The following is a 22,921-nucleotide window of genomic DNA, read 5'->3' on the forward strand; positions in this document are numbered from 1 at the left end:
ATCTGGAGCAGGGGGTGAGTCGCAGCTCAAGAAGACATACTTGCACTAGCTCAGAACAAGGTAGTGTACTAAAAATAGAGTGCAGCAGTGGTGGCGTGAGCCATGGGAGGGGCTAGCCATGCCACCCGAGACCATGGGCATGAACTCTGGGTGGGTAGCCCCTCCCACCACGCATGCTGCCATGACTACACTATTTTTAGCATGCTAGCTCAATCAGAGCTAGTGTGAGTGTGTCTCCTCCACCTGACAATCACACCGCCAGCTCGAAGGGTAAACATACCCTAAGAGGGTCTCCAGGGTTCACATAGCTCTCCTATTTGCCTGGGGCCCAGTTCAGAAAGCACACAATCCAAGACAACAGGTTAGAAAAATACATACAGCAAGGAATAAGATACCCTGCAATGCTGACAATAGACAACAAACCTCTGATATGCTGATATATCAAGTACATTGCATTGATTCCATTGCATCAATCCAAGATAAACTAATCCAAAACTATCCCAATTTTCTCATTTGGTCTTTGAGTATGTTTTTCTTCATCCTCATTTCTTTTCCCATATCATATTCATTAATAGTTGGTTCATGCTGCATACAGAGCAATAATAGTAGCATGGCTACATTAAGAGGAAAATACCTTGTTTTACATGGTTGGCTCTGGCTGATGTGTAACAGAATATAGTAATTCATTCAATTACTCTATGAGAGATTTGTTTTCAGTTAGTTGTACAGGCACTTTAGGTGAAGGAGTTAACTTGAAACATTTGGGAGTGTTCTTGTGAACTAACATATTCTAGGTACTTGCCATTTGTCTCCTACAATCATAAATGACTAATGTAAGAAATAAAACACCCCTATGAAAAATGTGCATGTTTAGGAAATTTCAAGCAATTTAAAGTATCCTTGAAGTGTCGTATATTTTATTGTTCAAGTATACATTAATGTCTTTCTGTCTCACCCTTCAAAGACTTCCATTGGCTGCTTGCCTGGGGGAAGAGGGAAGGATTATGAGTGGGATGCCCAAAAATGTCTTTGTTCTCAGAGCATGCTAAAGAGCACAATGCAGGACAAAAATATACTCCTGTTTATAGGGGTGCCCTTTGTTCAGGGCAGTAACCAGTGAATTTCAGAAGGATTGCTGGGTGCTTTCAGATAAGCAGCCAATGACATTTTGGTTGCTTACCTGAATCTTCTCCAATTTCCATTCTCTACAAACTTGGTCTAGAAATCTAATAATAACGGGTTCTTTTGTGTGTCCCAATATTTTCTGCTTCCACTGATTCTAGAAACATCACGATAACAGCATCTCCTGCCTTTGTGCCCCGGGTCACTTCTCCTACTACTTAGAACCAGGAAGGCCTGAGGGGAGCCAGAACTACAATAAATGTTAAAGTTAATGCACAGTGGACTAGATGGTCCAAGGGGTTGTTGACAAATCTCTAGGTTAGTGATTCAAGTCTCGCTTGAGTCAGGAATCTATCTGATGGCTGTTTGGTAGCCTATAATATGAAATTAATTTAATTAAATTAATCCACCACCTCCAGATATGTTAGCCCAAAGGTCTTTCAGAGCACAAGATCTCACAGAACTATACACTCAGTGTATAGTGACACAGTGACACCACTTAAACAAATCAAGGCACCAGAGAAACATGGATTCATAGGAATGCTGTACAGGATCGGATCTGCCACCCATCTAGTCTGATATGTTTTCTTTCGCAGTGGCCAGTATTAGATGCTTCAGAGGAAGGACAATTCTGGAATAAATTACACAGGGGAAGTTTCTTCCTAACGTCAAACAGTTTGTGCTCTGAAGCATGAAGGCATAACAGGAGGTTAACACAAATCACAGAGTAGGGAATGGGGGAGACAGAATAGCAAAACTAATAGGATGTTCCAAATTCTTAGCCAGTCAGGAGCAGTAAACTCAATCAGCACCTATCTAGCTGATCAGCTTGCAGTTTACTGCATGCATTATGGAAGAGGTAAGTTTTGAGGAGGGACTTGGTGATGGCTTTATAAAATTTGACTAAGGGATTCCTCCATGTATCACAGGTAGCATGGGAGAAATCATGGGGAGGTAATATGATTAGTCAGGTCTTTGAAGTACTATGTTATTATGTGGGTACCACAGTTACACTTCTCCAATGTAATGTAACTGGGTGTTCTCATTACTCATATAATGCCTCATCCATTTTGGAATCCTCTTTTGGAAGCTCTTGCAGTCAGCAATATCTGCACGTGTATTGCCCCTTTGTGGCCCACCACAGGCACCTACTTTTAGGCTCCCAGCTCCACAGCTGTCACTTCTCCCGGGCAGAGACCCACATCTCTCTCCCTCCTAACTGGGGGTTTTCCAACTGCACAGTTTCCTGCCTTCATCCTGAGTTACCCAGCAAGTCAGGTGGCCTAAGCAGGCCAGCTTTGCTTTCCTTCCTCAGAGGCTATAAACAGCATAATTGCCCCGGTTAAAAGTCACCATACAGCCCTTTCTAAACACACATTTCTTCCTAAGGTGAAAGCAGTATAGAGAAAACAGATTACAAACAATAAAAAAACCTACACACATGCTAGGAAGCTTATCAGAGATCACTCCCACTCCAACAAGGACTCTGGTAGGAGTCAGTAGTTCAAACACCAACAAGAGTTTTCTGTGGTTATTAGTTCAAAACAGCTGTCAGCCCAGAACAAGCACACCTATGAATCTGTGCATCTTTCCATTACATAGCTTTGGCCTTTGAGCCTTAAATTCCAGGAACAGGAAATCAGCAGATAATGATTCTTTCCACAGGGCATAGCTTCAAAAGGCTGGATTTTTGCATAACTGGGGGGTGTGGTACATTTGCATTCATCTCCCCCTAGAGATTTCCTGGGAAATACAGTTAACTTTGCTTGTCTTGAAAGTTCATTCTTGTCTGGCACATTGTTTCAGATAGTCCTTTGAAGCTCATAACACTTCCCAGGGTTTACATTGACCATGTCCCCCCTCTAGAGGCGTTACATACAATTCCACAATAATACATAAACTTTGAATTTTTAATACAATGGACTCCAAGATAATTAAACTTAATTCAATAAGATTTTTCAAGGATATTGCAAGAAATTGCCATATCTGTCATAATATCTTGTTGCAGAGAGTTCCACAGGTTAGCGATGCATTATGTAGAAAAACATTTCCTTTTATTAGTTTTGAATTTACTGGCCTCCCCTTGTTCTTGAGTTATGAGACATCATTCACTCTCTATACCACTCACTAGCTCATATGACCGCTTTTTATCTCCCCTCTAAACTAAACTGTCCTGTTCTTTTCACTCTCACCTGATAAGAAAGTCTTTCCATACCTCTCATCATTCTCATTGCCTGTCTCTGAACATCTCTCTTTCTGCTAGATATGTTGTTAGATGTAGTGACCAGAATTTAATACGTGATTCCAGGAGAGGACCTACCATGTATTTATAGAACTGCATAATTCTGTTCAGTGTTTTCTCCATCCCAATTCTTATGCTTTTTAATGTTATGATTGGGTTTTTTGACCATCTCTGCACACTGAGAAGATATCATTAAGCTGCCCACAGTGACACCGAGATGTTTTCTCTGAGTGGTTACAATTAATTTAGAACAGGGGTAGGCAACCTATGGTATGCGTGCCAAAGGCGGCATGCGAGCTGATTTTCAGTGGCACTCACACTGCCCGGGTCCTGGCCACTGGTCCGGAGGGCTCTGCATTTTGATTTAATTTTAAATTAAGCTTATTAAACATTTTAAAAACCTTATTTAATTTACATACAACAATAGTTTAGTTACATATTATAGACTTATAGAAAGAGACCTTCTAAAAACGTTAAAATGTATTACTGGCACGCGAAACCTTAAATTAGAGTGAATAAATGAAGACTCGGCACACCAATTCTGAAAGGTTGCCGACCCCTGATTTAGAACCTAGTAGGGTGTAGGATTGGCGTAAATTCTTCTTTCCAATGTGCATTACACTGTCTTTGTCAACACTGAATTTCATCTGCATTCTTGCTACCCAGTTACCCAGCATGGTTAAGTCCCTCTGAAGTTCCTCACAGCCTGCTCCAATCTTAACTGACCTAAATAACATTGTGCCATCTGAAGCTTTTTCCACCTCACTGCTCCCCCCCTGCCCTTTTTCAGAGTACTAATCAGTACCTGAAATAACACCATCCTAGCACAGAACTTTGTGGCATCTCACTGTTTACCTTTTGCTATGTTGCAAATTGACTCTTTCTTCCTCTGGACTGATTTCTGCCTTTTAGACTGTTTCTAATCTTCCCTCAATGGTGGTGAATTTAATTATATTATAGTCACTATCACTCGGCAACTCAACCATAGCTGCTTCTGGAACTTACCTCTATGTTACTTAGGACTCAGTTTAGCATAGTCTCTCCTCTTGTGTCCTCTCACTAAGTTGCTTCTCTACCTGTGGACCTGAAAGGCCAGATTTTCAAAGATATTTAGATGTCTGAAGATGCCGATAAGTTCCTAGTAGGAATTTCAAAAGAGAGTAGGTGTCTAACTGTCCTTGACTTCAAAGGGAGTTAGGCATCTAACTTGCTTAGCTGCTTTTGACAATCCCACCTGGCACCTATCTGCATCTTTAGGCACCTAACTACCTTTGAAAATCTGGCCTGAAGTGACATTTGATCAGTTTTTATGCAGGTACTAAGAGATATCCATTATAACTCCTTTTGTAGGTGTAGTTTTTACTTTCGTCTTCCTCAGCACTGTTCATTCAATAGCATTTTCTTTAACTGGAGACTGGGAGTATCATTTCACTCATATATTTGTATTCCTATCATTTGGGACTTGGATCTCTACAGATTCAACTGTGTGGTCCTCTCTACTCAGAACTGGTATCTCACTAGGTTCCATGGAATCTTTCAGATAGTGGGACTCCCCCATCTCTCTGACCTAATCATTCTTTCCTGTATAGTTTATAACCAGGTATTACAGTATCCCATTGATTATTGTCTTTCCACCCTGTTAAACAGAAATGCCACTTACATCACAATCCTCTTGCAATGCTGGACATTTTAGCTCGCCTGCTTTTGCTTCTAAGTTTCATTGATATCCAGATATTTGTAGTTGGTAAACTCTGTTGAGTAGTGGAATGGCCATTAACTGATTGTCAGATAGAACTCTATTGGCTACATCTGAAGGTCAATTGAATGACAATGACAAGCTGAAGGGGTAACTTGAGTATAATTTATATTTCCTACTGTAATAATACAATTAAGCATATGTGTGAGTAGATGTGTATTTGCTAATATGCCTGTGCATTTGCTGTAACCTTTCCATTTGCCTTTATATTGATAGCTCATTTGGCAGACATTTCTTCTCTAGTTAGAAAGGATCTGGAATTTTCTGGGCATTCCAATAATAATACTAATTTGTCACTTGAGCCAAGATGTTGTATACTAAGTGCTGTCCTCAGGGAAGGTCTCGCTGTATATCAGTATCTATCTATATATCTATTTCTAAGTGTTGTTGTAGCCATGTTGATCCCAAGATATGAGAGAGAGACAAGGTAGGTGAAGTAGGAGTTGCTCCAATAAAAGATGTTGCCTCACCTACCTCGTCTATCTATTTCTAAGGCATTTATCACCTTTGTATCTAAGATGAGAGCATGACTTTGCCGGCCAGGGCCATTCACAAAGTGGAATTTAGCAGTTACATGCAGAGCAACAGGACCTAGCAGCTTACATCAGGAAGTGCAGAGTACCCTGGAAACTGTGGCAGAGTGTCATTATCAGCACTGGAATAACCAATAGACCTCTCTCTTACAAACAGTGTCAGAGAATCGGTACAGAGGGTCAGGCTCCTAGTTTTACATCTCATCCAAAAGCTGGCATTTCCAGCAGCATAGCATCCTCTCCCACCATGCTGGGGTATTGATTCAGTACCAACCCCAAAGGAAACATGCTGTGCTGTCTTGTGGGGGCAGTTCCAGGCACACACTGGTGAATAGTCCTTACACTCGGTGAACAGGGCTCCAGCAGACTTCACAGCTTGGGCACCAGCAATGCTGGGGGTCTTGAAGTACAGTTCTCTGGAGGCTTAAAAGGACATACCTTACAAGGGCCATCTGCTGAATTGTCAACATTGATTCTAAGAGCATCACTTTGTCTCATTGGGCATCTCTTGTCTGAGTGTTGGCTAGTACTTGGATGAATAAGGTACCACTTAACAGCTCACTCAGTGGAGAAAAGCAGTTATTCCCTCTTCCTACGAAAACACGAACAATTCCAATAGCTGAGCAGAAAGAGCCAGCACTGTGTAATTTACTAGCTGGAGCTGGTGATCTAACATTCTCTGTATTTCTGTTCTGCAGACTGAGGATTACCTAAAGCACAAGATCAGAAGCAGGCCTGAGCAATCAGACCTGGTCAATATGCACATTTTACAAGGTAAGGCTGGATGAGCTGTTCCTCACATATTTGTAGATTTTTCCAACCCTTCATCTCTCTTGTGGCCACAAATCCTCTGTTGCTTTCCTGTTTCTCTGCAAGATGCAATTTTAGGGTTACTTTGCCCCAGATCTTGATGGCAATCAGACTATGTAAGGGGCTTGTAGCCCATCCCGCTCTGGGAGAGGACTCGAAGAGTCGTTTCATAGAGTTTAAGGCCAGAAGGGACCATTATATCATCTACTCTGACCTCCTGCATAACACAGGCCATTACATTTTACCCTGTTACTCCTGTATTAAGCCAACAACTTGTGTTAGACTAAAGCAAAATTTGTGCCTTCCAGAAAGGCATCCAGTCTGGATTTGAAGACAGCAAGCGATGGAGAATCCACCACTTCCATTGGGATTTTGTTCCTATGGTTAATCACGCTCCCTGTTAACAATTTGTGCCTTATTTCCAGTTTGAGTTTGTCTGGCTAAAACTTCAGCTGTTTCTGGCTGTTTCACTTTTCTCTGCTAGAATAAGAGCCCTTTAGTGTCCAGCATTTTCATAGTACCCACAAAGGTACTTCTCCACTGTAATCAAGTTACTTTCAATCTTATATCTGATAAACTGAACAGACTGAGCTCTGTACATCTCTCCCTGTACAGCATGATTCTCTCCAGCCTTTGAATCATTTTTATGGTTCTTTCTACACACTCTCTAATATTTCAGCATCCAAGGAGCTAGAGTCTGTTCCCATTAGCTGGCAGAGCCAGTCCAGCTCGGGAAGAGGAGCTGGAGTCTATTCTGCTCCTGCATCACCCACACAATTTTTAACTAAGTTTCATTGCAGACTGTTTATTGATCAGACAGAACCCAGCATAACTCTAGGGTCCCAGGCTGAGTTTGCACAGCTGGAATCTAGGGGAGGGGAAATCTTTTACTTGATAACTGAGAATTCTGACCTGGGAACCACTGAGAACCATGTGGAGATCCACAATCCATCCCACACACAGTCCTATGTCTAGGGATTAGTCTAACAGCCAGCGTTCCAGGCTCAGAATACTGGAACTGATCTCTCTCCATTTACTGCTCTAACCTGAAACGTGCTTTGTTTTGACTGTGATCCCGGAAGGGGAATCTCATTATCACTGAGCATTCTGTATCTAGAGCACAGGTTCAGCAGGACCTGGAACTAATGCTTTCAATTTTGGCCTTTTAGACTCAGCTGCAGAGGGGTCCATTCAAGCTACTCAGATGAAGCTGAAAAGAGCCCGACTTGCAGATGATCTCAATGAAAAAATTGCTCTCAGACCAGGTCCTTTGGAGCTGGTGGAGAAGAATATTATTCCTGTTGACTCAGCTGTGAAAGAGGCAATAAAAGGTAGGTCACGAGAGAAGCACGTCTTGTATCGCACTTGTGTGTACAGCACAGATTGATAAGGACATTGATACATATAGTGCAGTACTTAGATATGAGTCCGGCAGGAAATTACCAATATAAAGTTAAGAGCCATAACAGAACCTAAGTTAGCCCATATTGTTTTCACTGAAAGCAGCCTCAACCAGCAGTGCATATATTCTCCTCACCAGGTCTAAGAGGAGAAAGGAAGCTGTCAACTCCTCCCAGAAATGTCTCCCATTAAGTTGCCTTGGTAAGAGGCTAACATTTTCAGTCACCCCCCTGTGCAGTCAGCCTACCCTCTACATATGTTAGGCATCACAACCCAAATCCTACCCTCTGGCTAAGGTCCAAGAAGAAAGCACAGCTTCCATCAGCCTGAGCTGGAAAGCCTCAGCATGCCCAGTCTCTTTCTACCATCCCTTCACCTCACTTGCTCGAAGCAGAGTCCAGTTCCCTTCTTTGCGCAGCCAGGGGACAGCTGGGGTAAGGAATCAGTCAGGGCTTGGGAGGCACCCCCACTGCATTAGTGCACAGCTACTTGGTTGGCATTTGCTTGGTTGGCTGGTTGGTTTTATGCCTATGCCTGAAGTGCCAGGCAGTGGCCAGGAGGGTTGGGAGAATGAGCATGCCTGGTGATGGGGATGAGGGTACCATGTGTGTACCATGTGGGCCTGGTACCCCCTGCCTCTCCCTGGTGTGTCATTCCACTTAGCCCAGGTCTACACTAGTGCGGGGGGTTGACCTAAGATACGCAACTTCAGCTACGCAAATAGCGTAGCTGAAGTCGGTGTATCTTAGGTCGACTTACCTGGCCGTGAGGATGGCGGCGAGTCGACCGCTGCCACTCCCCCGTCGACTCCGCTTCCACCTCTCGCAAGCTGGGGTTCCGTAGTTCACGGGGAGCGTGATTGGGGATCGATTTTATTGCGTCTACACTAGACGCGATAAATCGACCCCCTATAGATCGATCACTACCCGCCAATCCGGCAGGTAGTGAAGACCTGCCCTTAGATTTGTACAAAGTGGGTATAAAACAGTCCCCAATCAGAAAGGTGGTGCTTTGCACTACTCTGCACTGGTGTAAATGGCCTCAAGGCCCCAGGAAGGGACGAGTCAGGCCCTGTGTGTCTGCACTGCATTTCAGCAGTGCCCCAGGAGACAGCAGCCAGGCTGGGACTGTTCTCTGATGCAGAGGCCACAGGACTCACGTTAGTGAACACAAAAGGCTTCCTCCCTTCAGGATGCTGGAGACACTCCCCCCTGCAGCTCCTGGCTCACCAGAGACACAGAGCTTGTCACTCTGGGGTCTTGGTAAGGGCTGGCCCAGGCTGTGCAGTTAGGGCCTGGACTGCTCGCTCCAGCACGCTAAGCTGCCATGCTGACTCACCAAGGGGATAAAGCCCACTCCGAGGCCCAGCCCTTTCTGACTGAAATGTACAGGGCCACTTTCCACAGCCCAGGGAGCCTGGCACTGGCCAGTGGCAATGGCAAGAGAACTGTGGGCTAGGAAATGCAGGTTGCATTGCTCAAGCAGCTGCAGGGTCAGGACTGCTACTACCCTGTCAACCTACAGATAGCACCTGCGGGAGGGATGGAGCCCAGCCCAGCTATCCTCTCTGTTAGTATTTCTGCATGGGGCTGGTACTGTTCCAGACACCCAAATGAAAAGGCACTTTCAATCCTGCCAGAATCACTCCCAATGCAGGAAGTATCTGAAAGAGAGAAATGAGAGACCCAGCAGTGACAGGCCAAGAAGGCTCATCTGTTTGCAAGACAGGCCCATTCGTGGAGGGTCTGATCCAGCTCTACTAGTCAATAGCAGTCTTGCCATTGACTTGAAAGTGGCCCTGAGAGCTGGTCCCATGCAGCCCAAATTCCTTGTTCAATAACACTCAGTCCCTAATTGTCATGGATTATTTCCACTGCCATGCCAGTTACGTGTGCAGCCCAGTGAGAGCGTTCAGTGCTCCAGTTAGTGCTCAGGGTGAGCTGGGGCCAGTGGCAGGGGCTCTGCTCACCAGGAACTTAGACCCTTTGGCAATATTGACTTTAGAATAACACAGGAAGTGGTGTGAGAAGCAGGAAGCCCTTTGACTCTTGGTTCGGCTAAGAACCCAGCATGTAGAACCTGAGCTATTCCAGCCCATGGTGAGGCAAAGCACTGTCGAGCAGAGTGAAGCCTGCAGATTTCCCATGCTGTCATGTGCAGCGGTTTCCTTTCTTGGCCCCTATTATCGTCACTGTTCTGGTATTGACATATTTGGCACCTTTAAGGTCCAGTGTTGCACGGGTCACATCACTATAGTTCAGGGTCCAGTGTCACGCCCTGATTTCTCACGCTTGTAACTTTTCAATACACTTGCCTGAAATGTTCCAGGCCAGGTGCCTGCCTGAAGGGTTTTTCTTTATTTTAAGGGGAGTTTAAGCAAAATCTCATCAGCCATTTTTAAATGATGGAAGAGTGGAAAAAATACATTTCCTACTTTATAAAAACTCCAGAGCCTTGTCTTTGAATGCCGCTGTGTCAGAAAGAGCTGAGGTTTGGAGGCTGGGAGGTTGCTGGGGAAAGAGTGCTCGAGGAGGGTTAGGGCCTTTTCCCAACTGGAAAACCACCTATGGTAACAAGGAGTCCGGTGGCACCTTAAAGACTAACTGATTTATTTGGGCATAAGCTTTCGTGGGTAAAAACTCACTTCTTCAGATGCATAGAGTGAAAGTTACAGATGCAGGCATTATATACTGACACATGGCGAGAAGAGAGTTACTTCGCAAGTGGAGAACCAGTGTTGACACAAAAGGCATCCTGGTCATGGCCTGTGCACTGGGATGTGCACACTAACCCACCTGGGGAGCAAGGACTCCAGGGAACCCCCCGGCAGCATGAGGGAGGGTGGTTTGGAAACCTAGGTCAGAGGCTGTGTTCAGACTTTGCTCGGTTCTTGGCTCCTCCCTCGCCCACCAAGCAACACAAGAGCGTACAATGATCTAAGGCCTTAAAGGTGACTGACAATGGACAAGAATGTGGCTTTGTGCCCTGTGCCCTTCTGTGATGCACCAAGAGGGCCTGCAAGGTTTTTCTTCCCCAGCATTTTCTGCTTGTGGAATATCTGGGATTTCCAGGGTTTTTCTACCACAGATGAGCCAACGAGGGCCTGACTCTCTTCTCACTGACCCCAGCGTACATCAGGAGTAAGTGGAGTTAGCTGAGCGTAAAGCTGATGTGAGGTCAGAATCAGACACCTGGCGTGGGACCTTTCTGAGCTCACAATAAACTGGGCAGGTGTGTCTGAAACTTGAACAACAAGAGCCTTTCTCCTAAGTGCTTGTTAGGGGCTTGAATTAAACAGGGCTTAACAACCAAAAGTTTTAAACGGTCTGACTAAAAATGTCTTCTCCTGTTCAAAAGCTTAGCAGTCAGGCCCTGCAATGATATCATCAGGGTAAAAATATGAAAAAGTACAATGGGGTGTCCTTAACATCAGTTTCATCTAGTCTGGGCCCACCAGCACCAAAACATTTGAATCGTAATCCTATGATTATTGCATGATATCACTACGGGGCAGAGCTGGGTTGTTTGGGTGCCTTATCTGTGCTTTGCCTCATTTCAGCATCTTTGAATTTCTATTAAGAATTACCTGGATAATGTATTTCCTGGGTTTATAACACTTTGTTTTAGAATAATTACAACATACTGGTAATGGAGTTTTGCCCTAAATTAGTCATATGTGCGCTCAGTCTTAGCTCCAACTGATCACAGCTTGTGTCTGGAAACTAATACCTTATTATTTGAGAAATCATCCATGGCCACATAATTCAAGAGTGTGGGTTCTAGCCAGCCTCAGCTCCTGCCAGCAGAAATCCAGGCTAAGGGCCTGCCTGATGCAGCAGGCCCAGAGGGGTGGAAGGTACCCACAATCCCTACTTTAAGAAGGCTTGGAGCTAGCTGGTGCAGCTCGGACAGTGGGATGGCAGTGCCCTGGGAGAGATGTGGCCAAGGTGCCAGGAATGCACTGATTTAACCTCTCTCCTAGGCAGCTTCCCCCTGATGGGCAGAGGAGCCCCCAGCACGAGTTTAAGGTGTCCTCCCCAGCAGAACAACCAGGAGACAGTTTGCCTGTCCTGGGTGTGAATCCCACTTGGCTACAGCAACCAGTGGGTAAATCTACCCTTTGTTGGCTGTTCAGCCGCAAGGGGGCAGAGTCAAGGGCACATCTTTAAACAAACTTTCTGGGGTTCTTGAATGCTGAGCGCTGAACTGTGCAGCATGACACGATGTCAGTGCTTGCCTTTAGATTTATATAGCAAAATGCCTAAGTCAAAGGAGCAGCACAATGTATTTGCCAGGTCCATGATTCCCCTGGGGTCTGCAGCCCAGGCTCGGACACGGAGCAGAGAGGAGCACTGCTATTCTGAAACTTTGAGTCTTTTGTTTTTGCAATACCAGAAAAATGACGGGGTTTAAAATTGTCTTACTGTAACCTTGGAATTTTAAATGTTTATACAGTGGAAAGTATAGTTGACATATTCATCTAATCACCTCTAATAGGGCGAAAGAAAAGTGCTGAAGCCAGTCTAGATCCCTAATGTCCCAGCAACAGGAGGTTGCCTGTGCTCCACATAGCTGAGGGGTGATCTAATAGCCTTTTTTACCAGGTCTTTGTCATCACTTTGTCCAATGCACTCAGGAGGACAATACCCAGTGCACTAAAAACAGCCCCAAGCAAACACCATCCTGCCTGAGATTACAGCAGAGGCATGGGATCATGAAACAACATGGATAACCGCAGATTGCTGTGAGAGCAGGAGAGATAAGCCGAGCATTCCCCTCTCCCCGCTCCATGCAGACCCTTGGTATCAAGAAGTGAAGTAAGAGGCAGCACATTCCAGTCATGCTCTAGAGTGCCATGTTGTCCCTGACTGAGGTCCCCTCGGCTCACTTGTTTGGTGTGTATCTCCTCTTGGAGGGGATTTAAATGCCTCCTAACTGCCAGCCCAGCTGTACTATTAGGAAAAACTATTTCACTAGGAGGGTGGTGCAGCACTGGAATGGGTTACCTAGGGAGGTGGTAGAATCTCCATCCTTAGAGGTTTTTAAGGCCGTGACAAAGCCCTGGCTGGGGTGATTTAGTTGGGGTTGGTCCTGCTTTGAGCAGGGGGGTGAACTAGATGACCTCCTGGGGTCTCTTCCAACCCTAATCTTCTATGATTCTTTGATACTCTCTGGCTAAGGATGGTAATGTGTTGGAATTTGATAGGGTTCCTTCAAAGCTCCAGACAGCAGGGAAAAAAAAATTAATGGAGATATCCTATCTCCTAGAACTGGAAGGGACCTTGAAAGGTTGTTGAGTCCAGCCCCCTGCCTTCATTAGCAGACCAAGTACTAATTTTGCCCCAGATCCCTAAGTGGCCCCCTTAAGGATTGAGCTCACAACCCTGGGTTTAGTAGGCCAATGCTCAAACCACTGAGTTATCCCTCCCCCAGGAAGACTGAAGGTGGATAATTTGCCATCACCATGCTATTTCACCCAGTTCTCAGGACTGCGCCGAGACAGCAATTGTCACCGCCTGAACACCCTGCCCATTGAGTCAGCTCTCAGCATCACAGAAAGCCCACAGTCCTTGTAGCTCCTGAGGCAATATTTTGGCATATTTTGGTGCAACACTGCTCCATACCATTGCTGCGCACCCTTCCTAGACCTCCCATGGTACCTTAAGAATAAAAGGTGCCATTGGCTTCCACAGGTTCCCACCAGAAAAACTCCCTTTCCTGGCCTTCCCAGAACCAGCAGCTGGTTTCATCAGGCCTAGAACAACCATTCTGTGCTACATGACACCTGATTTTGGTTTCTGGGTGTTACTGGCTCCTGCAGCTTCCCAGGCACATCAGTTCTTAAGGCTTATGGTGACAGAAATCCTTGCCCTGACAGGGAGGGTGCAGAAAGGCTGCCAGCCAGGCGCAATGGAGTATGTTAGATCCTGGCAGAGGCTAGGCAGGCAGCACTTGCACTTCTGAAGTGCAGCCTAGAAATCACAGCCTTGGGAGGGGAACACAGCCCATTGCTGGATGGGGACAGCAGCTGCTGCAGCAGGCAGATCCAGGGCAGTGCCCTGCAGGCAAAAGGATGGCATGGAGGGAGGAGCTCACTGAGACAAGGTTACCTCATTATCTCTCTCCTAGGCTGCCCTGGGGCTGAGGTTGAGGGGTTTGTTCCAATAGTTGGAGCCCTTGTGCTGAGGGTATTTGCACCCTGGAGTCCCTGGCAGCCCTACCAAACCACTTGTGTGTTACTCCCGCTACATAAGTGTTAGTGGGAGTGGAGCCCTTCAAGCCCAGTGCTAGGAGCACTGCGGCTCATGTCTAGGAGAGCAGCCCCCAGGCCACTAGAGTGCATAGCCCAGCACTTAGCCAAGCTCTGCATTGGGGGACCTGTAACTATGGTAACTAGCAATGCTCCTGTGGTATCTCCTCCCACCAAGTGCCTTGGGCAGATGACCACAGACTCCAGGAGCTCCCCTAGTGCCTAGCTGGCGACAGCAGGACCAGTGACTTAGCAAGCTATCCCACACACGATGGGGTCTCTCATCTGCTTTCTCCCTCCGGAGAACACACCCTGTGCAAAGAGAATGGGCGATAATGCCTATCTGGTCAGACTGAAGGGAGAGGTCAGAACACGACAAAGCGTGTCGGTAAGAAGCTGCACACTGCTGGGCTTGGAGCACGGACAGGTGGACTACTCTTCCCCAGCCCTTTCTCCTTCCCCGAGCTATCTGAGTGCAAAGCTGCATGATAAGACTATGCAGTGTATTTCTGCAGCAGCAGTAATCCTTCTATTACCCACCCTCCTGCCTAAGCCTTCCCGGGGGTCTTGCAAAATAGCCTTGCTTTTTCAGCACTTTGCTTATCAGCACAACCCTGGGGTCAAGAGCTCTTGTCCATCTGAGTGTGGGACACTGCCCTGGGAATCCTCTGGAGGAGTGTCTGGACCAGGCTTTGCTGGGATTCCAGAAGTGCAGTTAGTCATTCGGAGCATTTCTTCCAACTCTTTGTACTTTGTGCAGAGAAGCCAGGGGAGGATTGGGGCCTGGAGATTTGAGACCTTTGTTTGATTCAGTCCTTGGCTTCTCTGTGGAGGCTCCAGACAGGCTCAGTGCATCCATCGGTTTTGTGATTTAGACATTCGTCCAGTGGGAGGAGCCCCCCCAACTCATTTCATACAGGCTGCTAGGCGCTAGCCCCTCTGGTGGGAACAGTTTCACATACCGCTGGATTCACACCAACCCCCTGGGTGGGAAATACTCCTCCCTCCCCGAGCTACTGTCCGAGTCAACCACTCCCAGTGTTCTTTGGAGATGAACAACACACTCATATTCTGCAGTTAAGTACCTCAATCTGTATTCAGGCTCATAGACTCATAGACTCTAAGGTCAGAAGGGACCATTATGATCATCTAGTCTGACCTCCCGCATGATGCGGGCCACAAAACCTGACCCACCCACTCCTGGAAGAATTCTCTCCCTTGACTTAGCTGTTGAACTCCCCAAATCATTATTTAAAGACTTCTAGTCGCTCAGAATCCTCCAGCAAGCGACCCCTGCCCCATGCTGCGGAGGAAGGCGAAAAACCTCCAGGGCCTCTGCCAATCTACCCTGGAGGAAAATTCCTTCACGACCCCAAATATGGCGATCAGCTGAACCCCGAGCATGCGGGCAAGATTCTCTAGCCAGACCTTCTGGAAAAGTTCTCTGAAGCAACTTTTAATATCCTATCACTGACCAATGTTATCGACCTATTGACTACAATCACTGTATCCCATCAAACCATCCCCTCCATAAACTTATCAAGCTTGATCTTAAAGCCAGAGAGGTCTTTCGCCCCCACCGTTTCCCTCGGAAGGCTGTTCCAAAACTTCACCCCTCTGATGGTTAGAAACCTTCGTCTAATTTCAAGCCTAAACTTCCCGACGGCCAGTTTATATCCATTCGTTCTAGTGTCCACATTAGTACTGAACTGAAATTATTCCTCTCCCTCCCTGATATTTATCCCTCTAATATATTTAAAGAGAGCAATCATATCCCTCCTCAGCCTTCTTTTGGTTAAGGTAAACAAACCGAGCTCCTTGAGTCTCCTTTCATACGACAGATTTTCCATTCCTCGGATCATCCTACTGGCCCTTCTCTGTACCCGTTCCAGTTTGATTTCATCCTTTTTAAACATGGGAGACCAGAACTGTACACAGTACTCCAAATGAAGTCTCACCAGTGCCTTGTATAACGGAACCAGCACCTCCCTATCCCTACTAGAAATACCTCGCCTAATGCATTCCAAGACCGCATTAGCTTTTTTCACGGCCACGTCACATTGCCGACTCATAGTCATCCTGCGATCAACCAGGACTCCGAGGTCCTTCTCCTCTTCCATTACTTCCAACCGATGCGTCCCCAGCTTATAACTAAAATTCTTGTTAGTTATCCCTAAATGCATAACCTTACACTTCTCACTACTAAATTTCATCTTATTACTATTATCTTATTACTTATTCCTATTACTCCAGTTTACAAGGTCATCTAAATCTCCCTGCAGGATATCCCGATCCTTCTCCGAATTAGCAATACCTCCCAACTTTGTGTCATCTGCAAACTTTATCAACCCACTCCTACATTTGGTTCCGAGGTCAGTAATGAATAGATTAAATAAAATCGGACCCAAAACCGAACCTTGAGGAACTCCACTGGTAACCTCCCTCCAGCCTGACAGTTCACCTTTTAGTACTACCCGCTGCAGTCTCCCCTTTAACCAGTTCCTTATCCACCTCTGGATTTTCATATCGATCCCCATCTTTTCCAATTTAACCAATAATTCCTCATGTGGTACCGTATCAAACGCTTTACTGAAATCAAGGTATATTAGATCCACCGCATTTCCTTTATCTAAGAAATCTGTTACTTTCTCAAAGAAGGAGATCAGGTTGGTTTGGCACGATCTACCTTTCGTAAAACCGTGTTGTAATTTGTCCCAACTGGCATTGACCTCAAGGTCCTTAACTACTTTCTCCTTCAAAATTTTTTCCAAGACCTTGCTCATAACCCCACAGCCTGATTTGCAGAGGTGCTGAATACCTGCAGCTCCCATGGATTACACTGGGTGCAGTAGGGGGCCTATTACACTATTTCCCAGGCTCCAATTGCCTAGCCAAGCTCCTAGGATCCCCCACTTTCCCTAAAGACCCTCAGTCAACATCATCCCATTCACTAGAGGGGAGCAGAATCACTGTGCTGCATTTGCCCACGAGAGTGTCGCTCACTAGTGTGCTGCCTCCACAACATGCCCAGTCAGGCCAATGAGAGAGCAGGAGCCTGGATCGCCATATTTTTGCACATCCATGTTGGGAGGAAAAATTTTAGGGCTCAATGATTGAAATGCCCCCAAGTTTCCAGGCCCTGATTCCCACAGCCTGCTTTGGAGCAGATGGATACAAATGGGAAACAGACAGACACATCTGAAATAAAATCAGTTCAAAGGATGATAACCAGAATAAGACAAAATCCTTCTGCAGCGTAGAGATTTCAATGGGGGCAGGTTTTTCAAAATCTCTCCCTACTGCGCTCTGTGATGCTCTTCCCTGTCCCTCTACATGAGCCTGCAGGGCACTGTCCTCTGGAGCTCCTGCAGTCTGAGCAGCTTGCCTGACCTCTCCCCTCATGGACTCTCCATCTCAGCTCAGATCTCAGCTGCACTTCTGTGAGCACCTTACTAGAAAGCCCAGATCTGTAGGTGGATGTGTACAGAGTATTAGACATAAAACGGGCACAGAGACACCAAAATCTGATATGATTTTCCAGGAGTTGTTTCTTGGGCACCCCAATGGGATGCCCATGTTTGAAAACCATGTTCTCCCATCTGAATGGCTGAGCTCTTTCTGAAAAGCCAATCAGGAGAACACGTGTATGAAAGATGCTGCACAAAATACAGCTCCATATCACAGCCAGCATTGTCTGAAATGCCCATACTGGAATCAGGGCACTGTTCCCAGGGGCTATTGCTCATTCCATCAAAATACCCCTCCCCTCCTCAGCTCTGCTCAACGTCCTCCACGCCAGGTACTGGGGGCTGGGCTTGTGTATTGTAGGGGGGATTGGTAGAGCCGCTGAGATGGTTCATTGCACACATTGCTAAGGCTGTCTGTTTATGCACCACTGACCCATTGCCTTTGTTTCACTTGTTAAGGTGCCCAGGAGAGCTTCTCTAAATCAGCTGATGCTTTTGCCTTTGAAGAAGACAGTAGCAATGATGGCCTGTCCCCAGAGCAGGCCAGGAGGGAGGATTCGCAGGGCTCCACAGAATCACCAGCAGGCACCAAAAACTCAGAGGCAATTTCCTCTGCCACATCAGGGACAACTCAGGTAAAAAAAAAAGCAAGTGTTCTGTGGGCAAGCCAGGGCTTGGCCCCGGTAGCCAGCTTGGGGAAGCCTGTCCCCTCTGCCCAGCGAGGGCATTCGGACATCCACCCAACACTCTGAATGCAGGAATACTCTGCACCCCATGGGGGGGGTGCTCATCCCCTTGGGCAGGCGACACCCAGGGCTCAGGAACTTACTGCTGGGTTCCTGTGGGGCTGCAGTGCAGAGCCCTCCTGAAAGCTGCTTGCAGTGCTGACTCTTCTCTCTCCCCCTCACATGCATGCTCTAGAGCAACTTTTACGTGAGGGCTTTAAACAACCGCCTTCCACCCGTCCACATGGTCATGGGGAAGCGTGGGCTTGCTAGGGAGGGGGCTGATTCTGCCTCCACCTCAGCGCACACTCAGGAGGCCATCCCTACTCCAAGAGTCCCACAAACAGCAATGGGCTCAGAGAGGTTGTGCTCAGTGTGAGCAAAGGAGATAGACTCGGGCCTTGGGAAGCTAGCATAGTAGCCTCCTATATAGGGTGGAGACAGGAGGAGCAATGCCTAGGCTGACCATCCCTGGGAGCTCTCAGACTGGCCCAGGCTGCTTAAAGATGTGATGTGCCTGGCTCAGCCTTCCTGTACAGCCAGCTGCCCTGGAGTCTCCATGGAGTCTAACTGCTTCATTGCTTCCTTTGATCTATTTCTTTGTTGTATATCTGGGCTGGACGGGACAGAGAGAGAGCATCTAGCTCAATGCCACATGCTGTGAAAAGGCTCACTCACTCCCAGCCCAGCCCACCCTGGCAAGGGGCATTCAGGACACATGGGCAGTGTGGTCATGTGGGCACGGAGGAAAGAACAGAGGCCAAATGCTTGTGTAGCTTGCAGGGTCTGTGAAGCAGCAAAGGCCCAGTGCATTTCCAAAGTTTCCACTGGTGCCAGATACTTTCTGGAAGATGCTGCAGCAGAATCCCACACACTGATCCTGCAACTCACATGAACAGCCTTTGCTGTGACAGTGCCTTATGTCCAGTTCCAGTCCCTGCCATCACTCAGTAGGGGCAAGGCTTTACCCAAACATTTCTGACCCTTTCAGGGGGTCTGACTGAGTCTGGTTGTAGAAGAGGGAGCAGTGCTTATCTTTCTTCCTGTCCCTAGTGCTCTAGGATGCAAATGCCTTTGCTGTGGCTTCCCCTCTGCCCTTTCTATTGGTCACTAGGCATTCCATGTTAGTAGTTATTATTTGTATCACTGTAGCACCTAGATTTCCTTGTAGTTTTGGCAGCTTTAAGCATGTCAGCAGCTTTTCCCCTTGGAGACCACAGACAGGAGAGGAATTGAGGCTGAAAGGCCATGAGACTGAAAGGGTGAGGCTTTCCAGACCCAAGGCTTAGCGGGGGGCATGAGGAGTGGGTACAAGCAGACAGTAGAACTGGCTAGCAGCGGGGCTGTAGGGCTCTTCTCCAGACAGCTCAGCTGGAGAGCTGGGCTTTGTTAAGTGGCATCAGTGTGAGGCCAGTGCTTTAACTAGCAGGTTGTCAATCAGCAGCTCCCCCAGAGTGATGTCCCCGGTCTTGATGCGTCTCTGTAACTGCAGTCTGAGGTAGTGGCTGTGCACATGGCTCTGCGGGGAGGCCTTTCCTTCCCCAGCATCTCCCCAGTATTTAACAGTAATTAATACCTTTGAAGGTGATCAATGCCGTGAAAATGGGGGACTGCAAGCCACCCTGGGAGCCACACAGAGCGCTGCTGCCTGGGAAGGAGGATCAGCAGCTGCTCTGGGGATGAAGCTGCAGGCCATGTTATGTGCATGCATCCCCTGTCAACCTCCATGGGGAAAGGGCAGCCCGCAGCTGACAATTCCATGAGTCTTGCCCAGGGTTCCCAGGGAATTTGATCTGACAGGGACTTAATGAGACAAATGGGGACCCAGACTCAGGATCCCGAAAAAACAAACGTGCTTTCTCTTTAAATCCACTTGTTAAGCATGGGCTAGTGCAAGATCCCTGGGCAGGACCCACTCTGAGTGCACAGGCTGCAGGCAGGGGAAAGGAGGGGGATATCAGCCTCTGGTAGTCCCAGGGAGCACTGGGGTGTTCTGCAAAAGATCCTGAGCAATTGTTAACCTGCCAGTGATGGATTCTTGGCTAGGCAACTCTTCTCCATTCCAATGTCTTTGTTACACAGCGTACTTAGTATCGGGTACCTCAATTTTCCAAGCACTTATGGCAGGTAGCCAAATGATTGTACATTTGGTTTGTCTAATTGTATCGGCCTGATGAAACCAAACCAGGGCATCAGGAAGGTTTTCTCTGACTTGCACTGAGAAATCACTGTATTTCAAACAAACTTCTAGGAGAAGATGGATACAACTGCACATGTGAGCTGCCTTGTGGGATATCCCATGAGAGCGATGACTGCAGGGCTCCAGTTAGGAGCAAGATTTCATCCTGTGTCTTAATTTGTTTCCTCTGTTTGACAGAGGCATCTTTGCAAACTGTGTTTTGGTGGCTTGGGTGATGTAAATAGTCCCGAGGAACAGAATCCGTCGGTTCTCATGGTGCTGGAGTGTTTAATTGCTGGTGCCGTGACACCAACAGCTGCCCATGTACAGACTAGCCCTGGTGCGTGTGGGTAGTGAATGGGGTTTGACACCGAGCAGGGGAGGTCTAAAACCTCGTCCATGCTCTCCCTTACTCCCAAGGCTGGAGCATGGGCAGAGAATTGGAGTGCCCAAGGAGACACCACCCTCAGAGGTGAGATCCAGGCTTAGAGCTCACTCCTGGTACGAGGAGTACTGGAGGTAACTGGTGGCTGTGCAGCAACACTTTCATTAGTGCGGGACCAAGGGCCTCTGCCTACCCATCAGGTTCAGTGCTTCAGGTCTGGCTACACCGCAAGCTGGAGGTGTGATACCCATGGTAGCTTGGAGGCAGCTACAGAGCTAACAATAGCAGCGTAGCAGCAGCGGCCCGGGTAGAGGAAGGACGAGCCAACCCGAGTATGACCCGTCTGAGATACTAGGTACATACTCAGGGTGGCTAGCCCCTCCCACCACTTCCACTGCCGCGGCTACACTTTGGTTTCTGGCGAGCTAGTGTGAGTATGTCTACCCGAGCTGGAAATGATATCCCTGACTCGAAGAATATCCCCACCTTAGATGTGATAACTCCAGAGGCTGCAGAGCCATTGCTGCAGCCCACACATGCTCTGCCCTGAGGAAGGCAGCCAGTGCATGTTTAGAAGGATCCCCATCAACACCGTGCCAATCAGTCACAGACCGCTGGGAGGCTCACGCCCACTTAGGGTGCTGGCTCCATGACTAGAGAGGGAAAGTTTTCCCACACATGATAAGGTTTCTTAATGCTGCTTCCTATACTCCTGGACATTAGGTGCCACACGCTAATGGTGACTGATTCTTGATTCCAGGATCATTCCCACAGCTCTGAAAACAACGTGACTGACCTGACATCAGTGCAAAACAGCCAGTGTGAAAGCCCAAAGCAGGTGAACGGCCAGCAGAGCCCACCCCTCCCGGTGCCTGCAGTGGTGAAGGTAACGTATCTACCCCGTCGCCTTGCAAAGAAAGACAACACGGCTAGCTGAGTTTTGCTGATTAAAGTTTAGCTACATTTTCTTAATGCACTTTAGGAGCCAGTTTCAACCCACAGTAACGAAACCCTGCCCCAAGGCTGCATAGGCACATATGTGCCTCTTCAGAAAGTGCTGCTGTCCACAGGAAGAGGGGATTTTGATACTAATGCACATTTCACACAATCGTAGAATATTACAGTCATGATAGATAGATAGATAGATAGATAGATAGATAGATAGATAGCCTCTCCTGCAAGGTGTGGCTTACACCTCCTCCCTTCTCTCTGGTGCTTGCTATCACTAATATTAGGAGTAGCTTCTCCCCTCTACTCACGTGCGCTGGATCCTGGGTTCTTTTCTGGCACCTGGTGTCTCCACCCGTGGTGACTCCTCACTAGGTCATGCAAAGGAATGACACTCCCAAAATAACAGAATAACAAACTCCCAACTCCTCCCCCGCTCTGGCTCCCTCCCTGGCACCATCTCAGGCAGATAGTATGCCAAGGCTGAGTCCCGAGGCGGAGCACCTGCAGCATTGTGGCACTGGCTGGCTTAAATAAAAGTCCTCTGATTTTATTTTTCACTCCTAGGAGGGGCAGGACCCTCTCCCAATCCTACCAGGCTCACTGCTCCCTGGCCTGGGATCCTCCTGGGGTCTCAGCTGGCTCTCGGTAGCCAGGCCAGACCTCTTTGCAGGATGCTGTCACTGCAGGGCTGGAGCTGTCAGATCCATGCAGATAGATCTCACAGCAGAGCCAGAATGCCCTGTGGGAGGAATGGCAGCTCAGCAGGGACACCCAGCTTCCAAACCAAAACCAAACTTCAGCTATTTCTCTGAGTCAGGCTGTCCCCTGCTAGGGGCTATGTCCCTTGTCCACTTGTTATTGCTTCATGGACTGCTTGGTCCAGATCACCTCATGCAGAAGTCTCCCTCTTGGCCCACCAGGGTTCCTTCTGTCCCCACCCCAGCTCAATGCATGCTGGGAAATGGGGTCAGAAAGCTCTGGTAGCCATTATAGTTGTAGTCCTTTCGGTAGGGCCCCCTTGGGTGTGTCTACTCTGCACACAAAACCTAGTCTGTGGGATCCGGGCTTATGGGCTTGGTGTTTCCAAGCCCATGCTTGAG

At 47.5% G+C, this 22,921-nt stretch overlaps 1 protein-coding gene across 8 annotated transcripts in view; it reads left to right on the top strand.

The window, feature by feature from the left end:
• The window catches only part of MYOCD (myocardin), a 95,110-nt gene that overhangs the window by 50,341 nt on the left and 21,848 nt on the right, over positions 1–22,921 (top strand). For all 8 annotated transcript variants that reach the window (XM_054048069.1, XM_054048062.1, XM_054048063.1 and 5 more), the window contains 4 exons: positions 6,352–6,427; positions 7,633–7,794; positions 18,041–18,216; positions 21,631–21,756. In XM_054048069.1, the coding sequence (XP_053904044.1) occupies positions 6,352–6,427; positions 7,633–7,794; positions 18,041–18,216; positions 21,631–21,756 (540 nt within the window). The remainder of the gene's footprint in view (positions 1–6,351; positions 6,428–7,632; positions 7,795–18,040; positions 18,217–21,630; positions 21,757–22,921) is intronic.

The sequence above is a fragment of the Malaclemys terrapin genome, chromosome 13, assembly GCF_027887155.1.
Source record: "Malaclemys terrapin pileata isolate rMalTer1 chromosome 13, rMalTer1.hap1, whole genome shotgun sequence".
In the NCBI taxonomy this organism is placed as follows: Eukaryota; Metazoa; Chordata; order Testudines; family Emydidae; genus Malaclemys; species Malaclemys terrapin.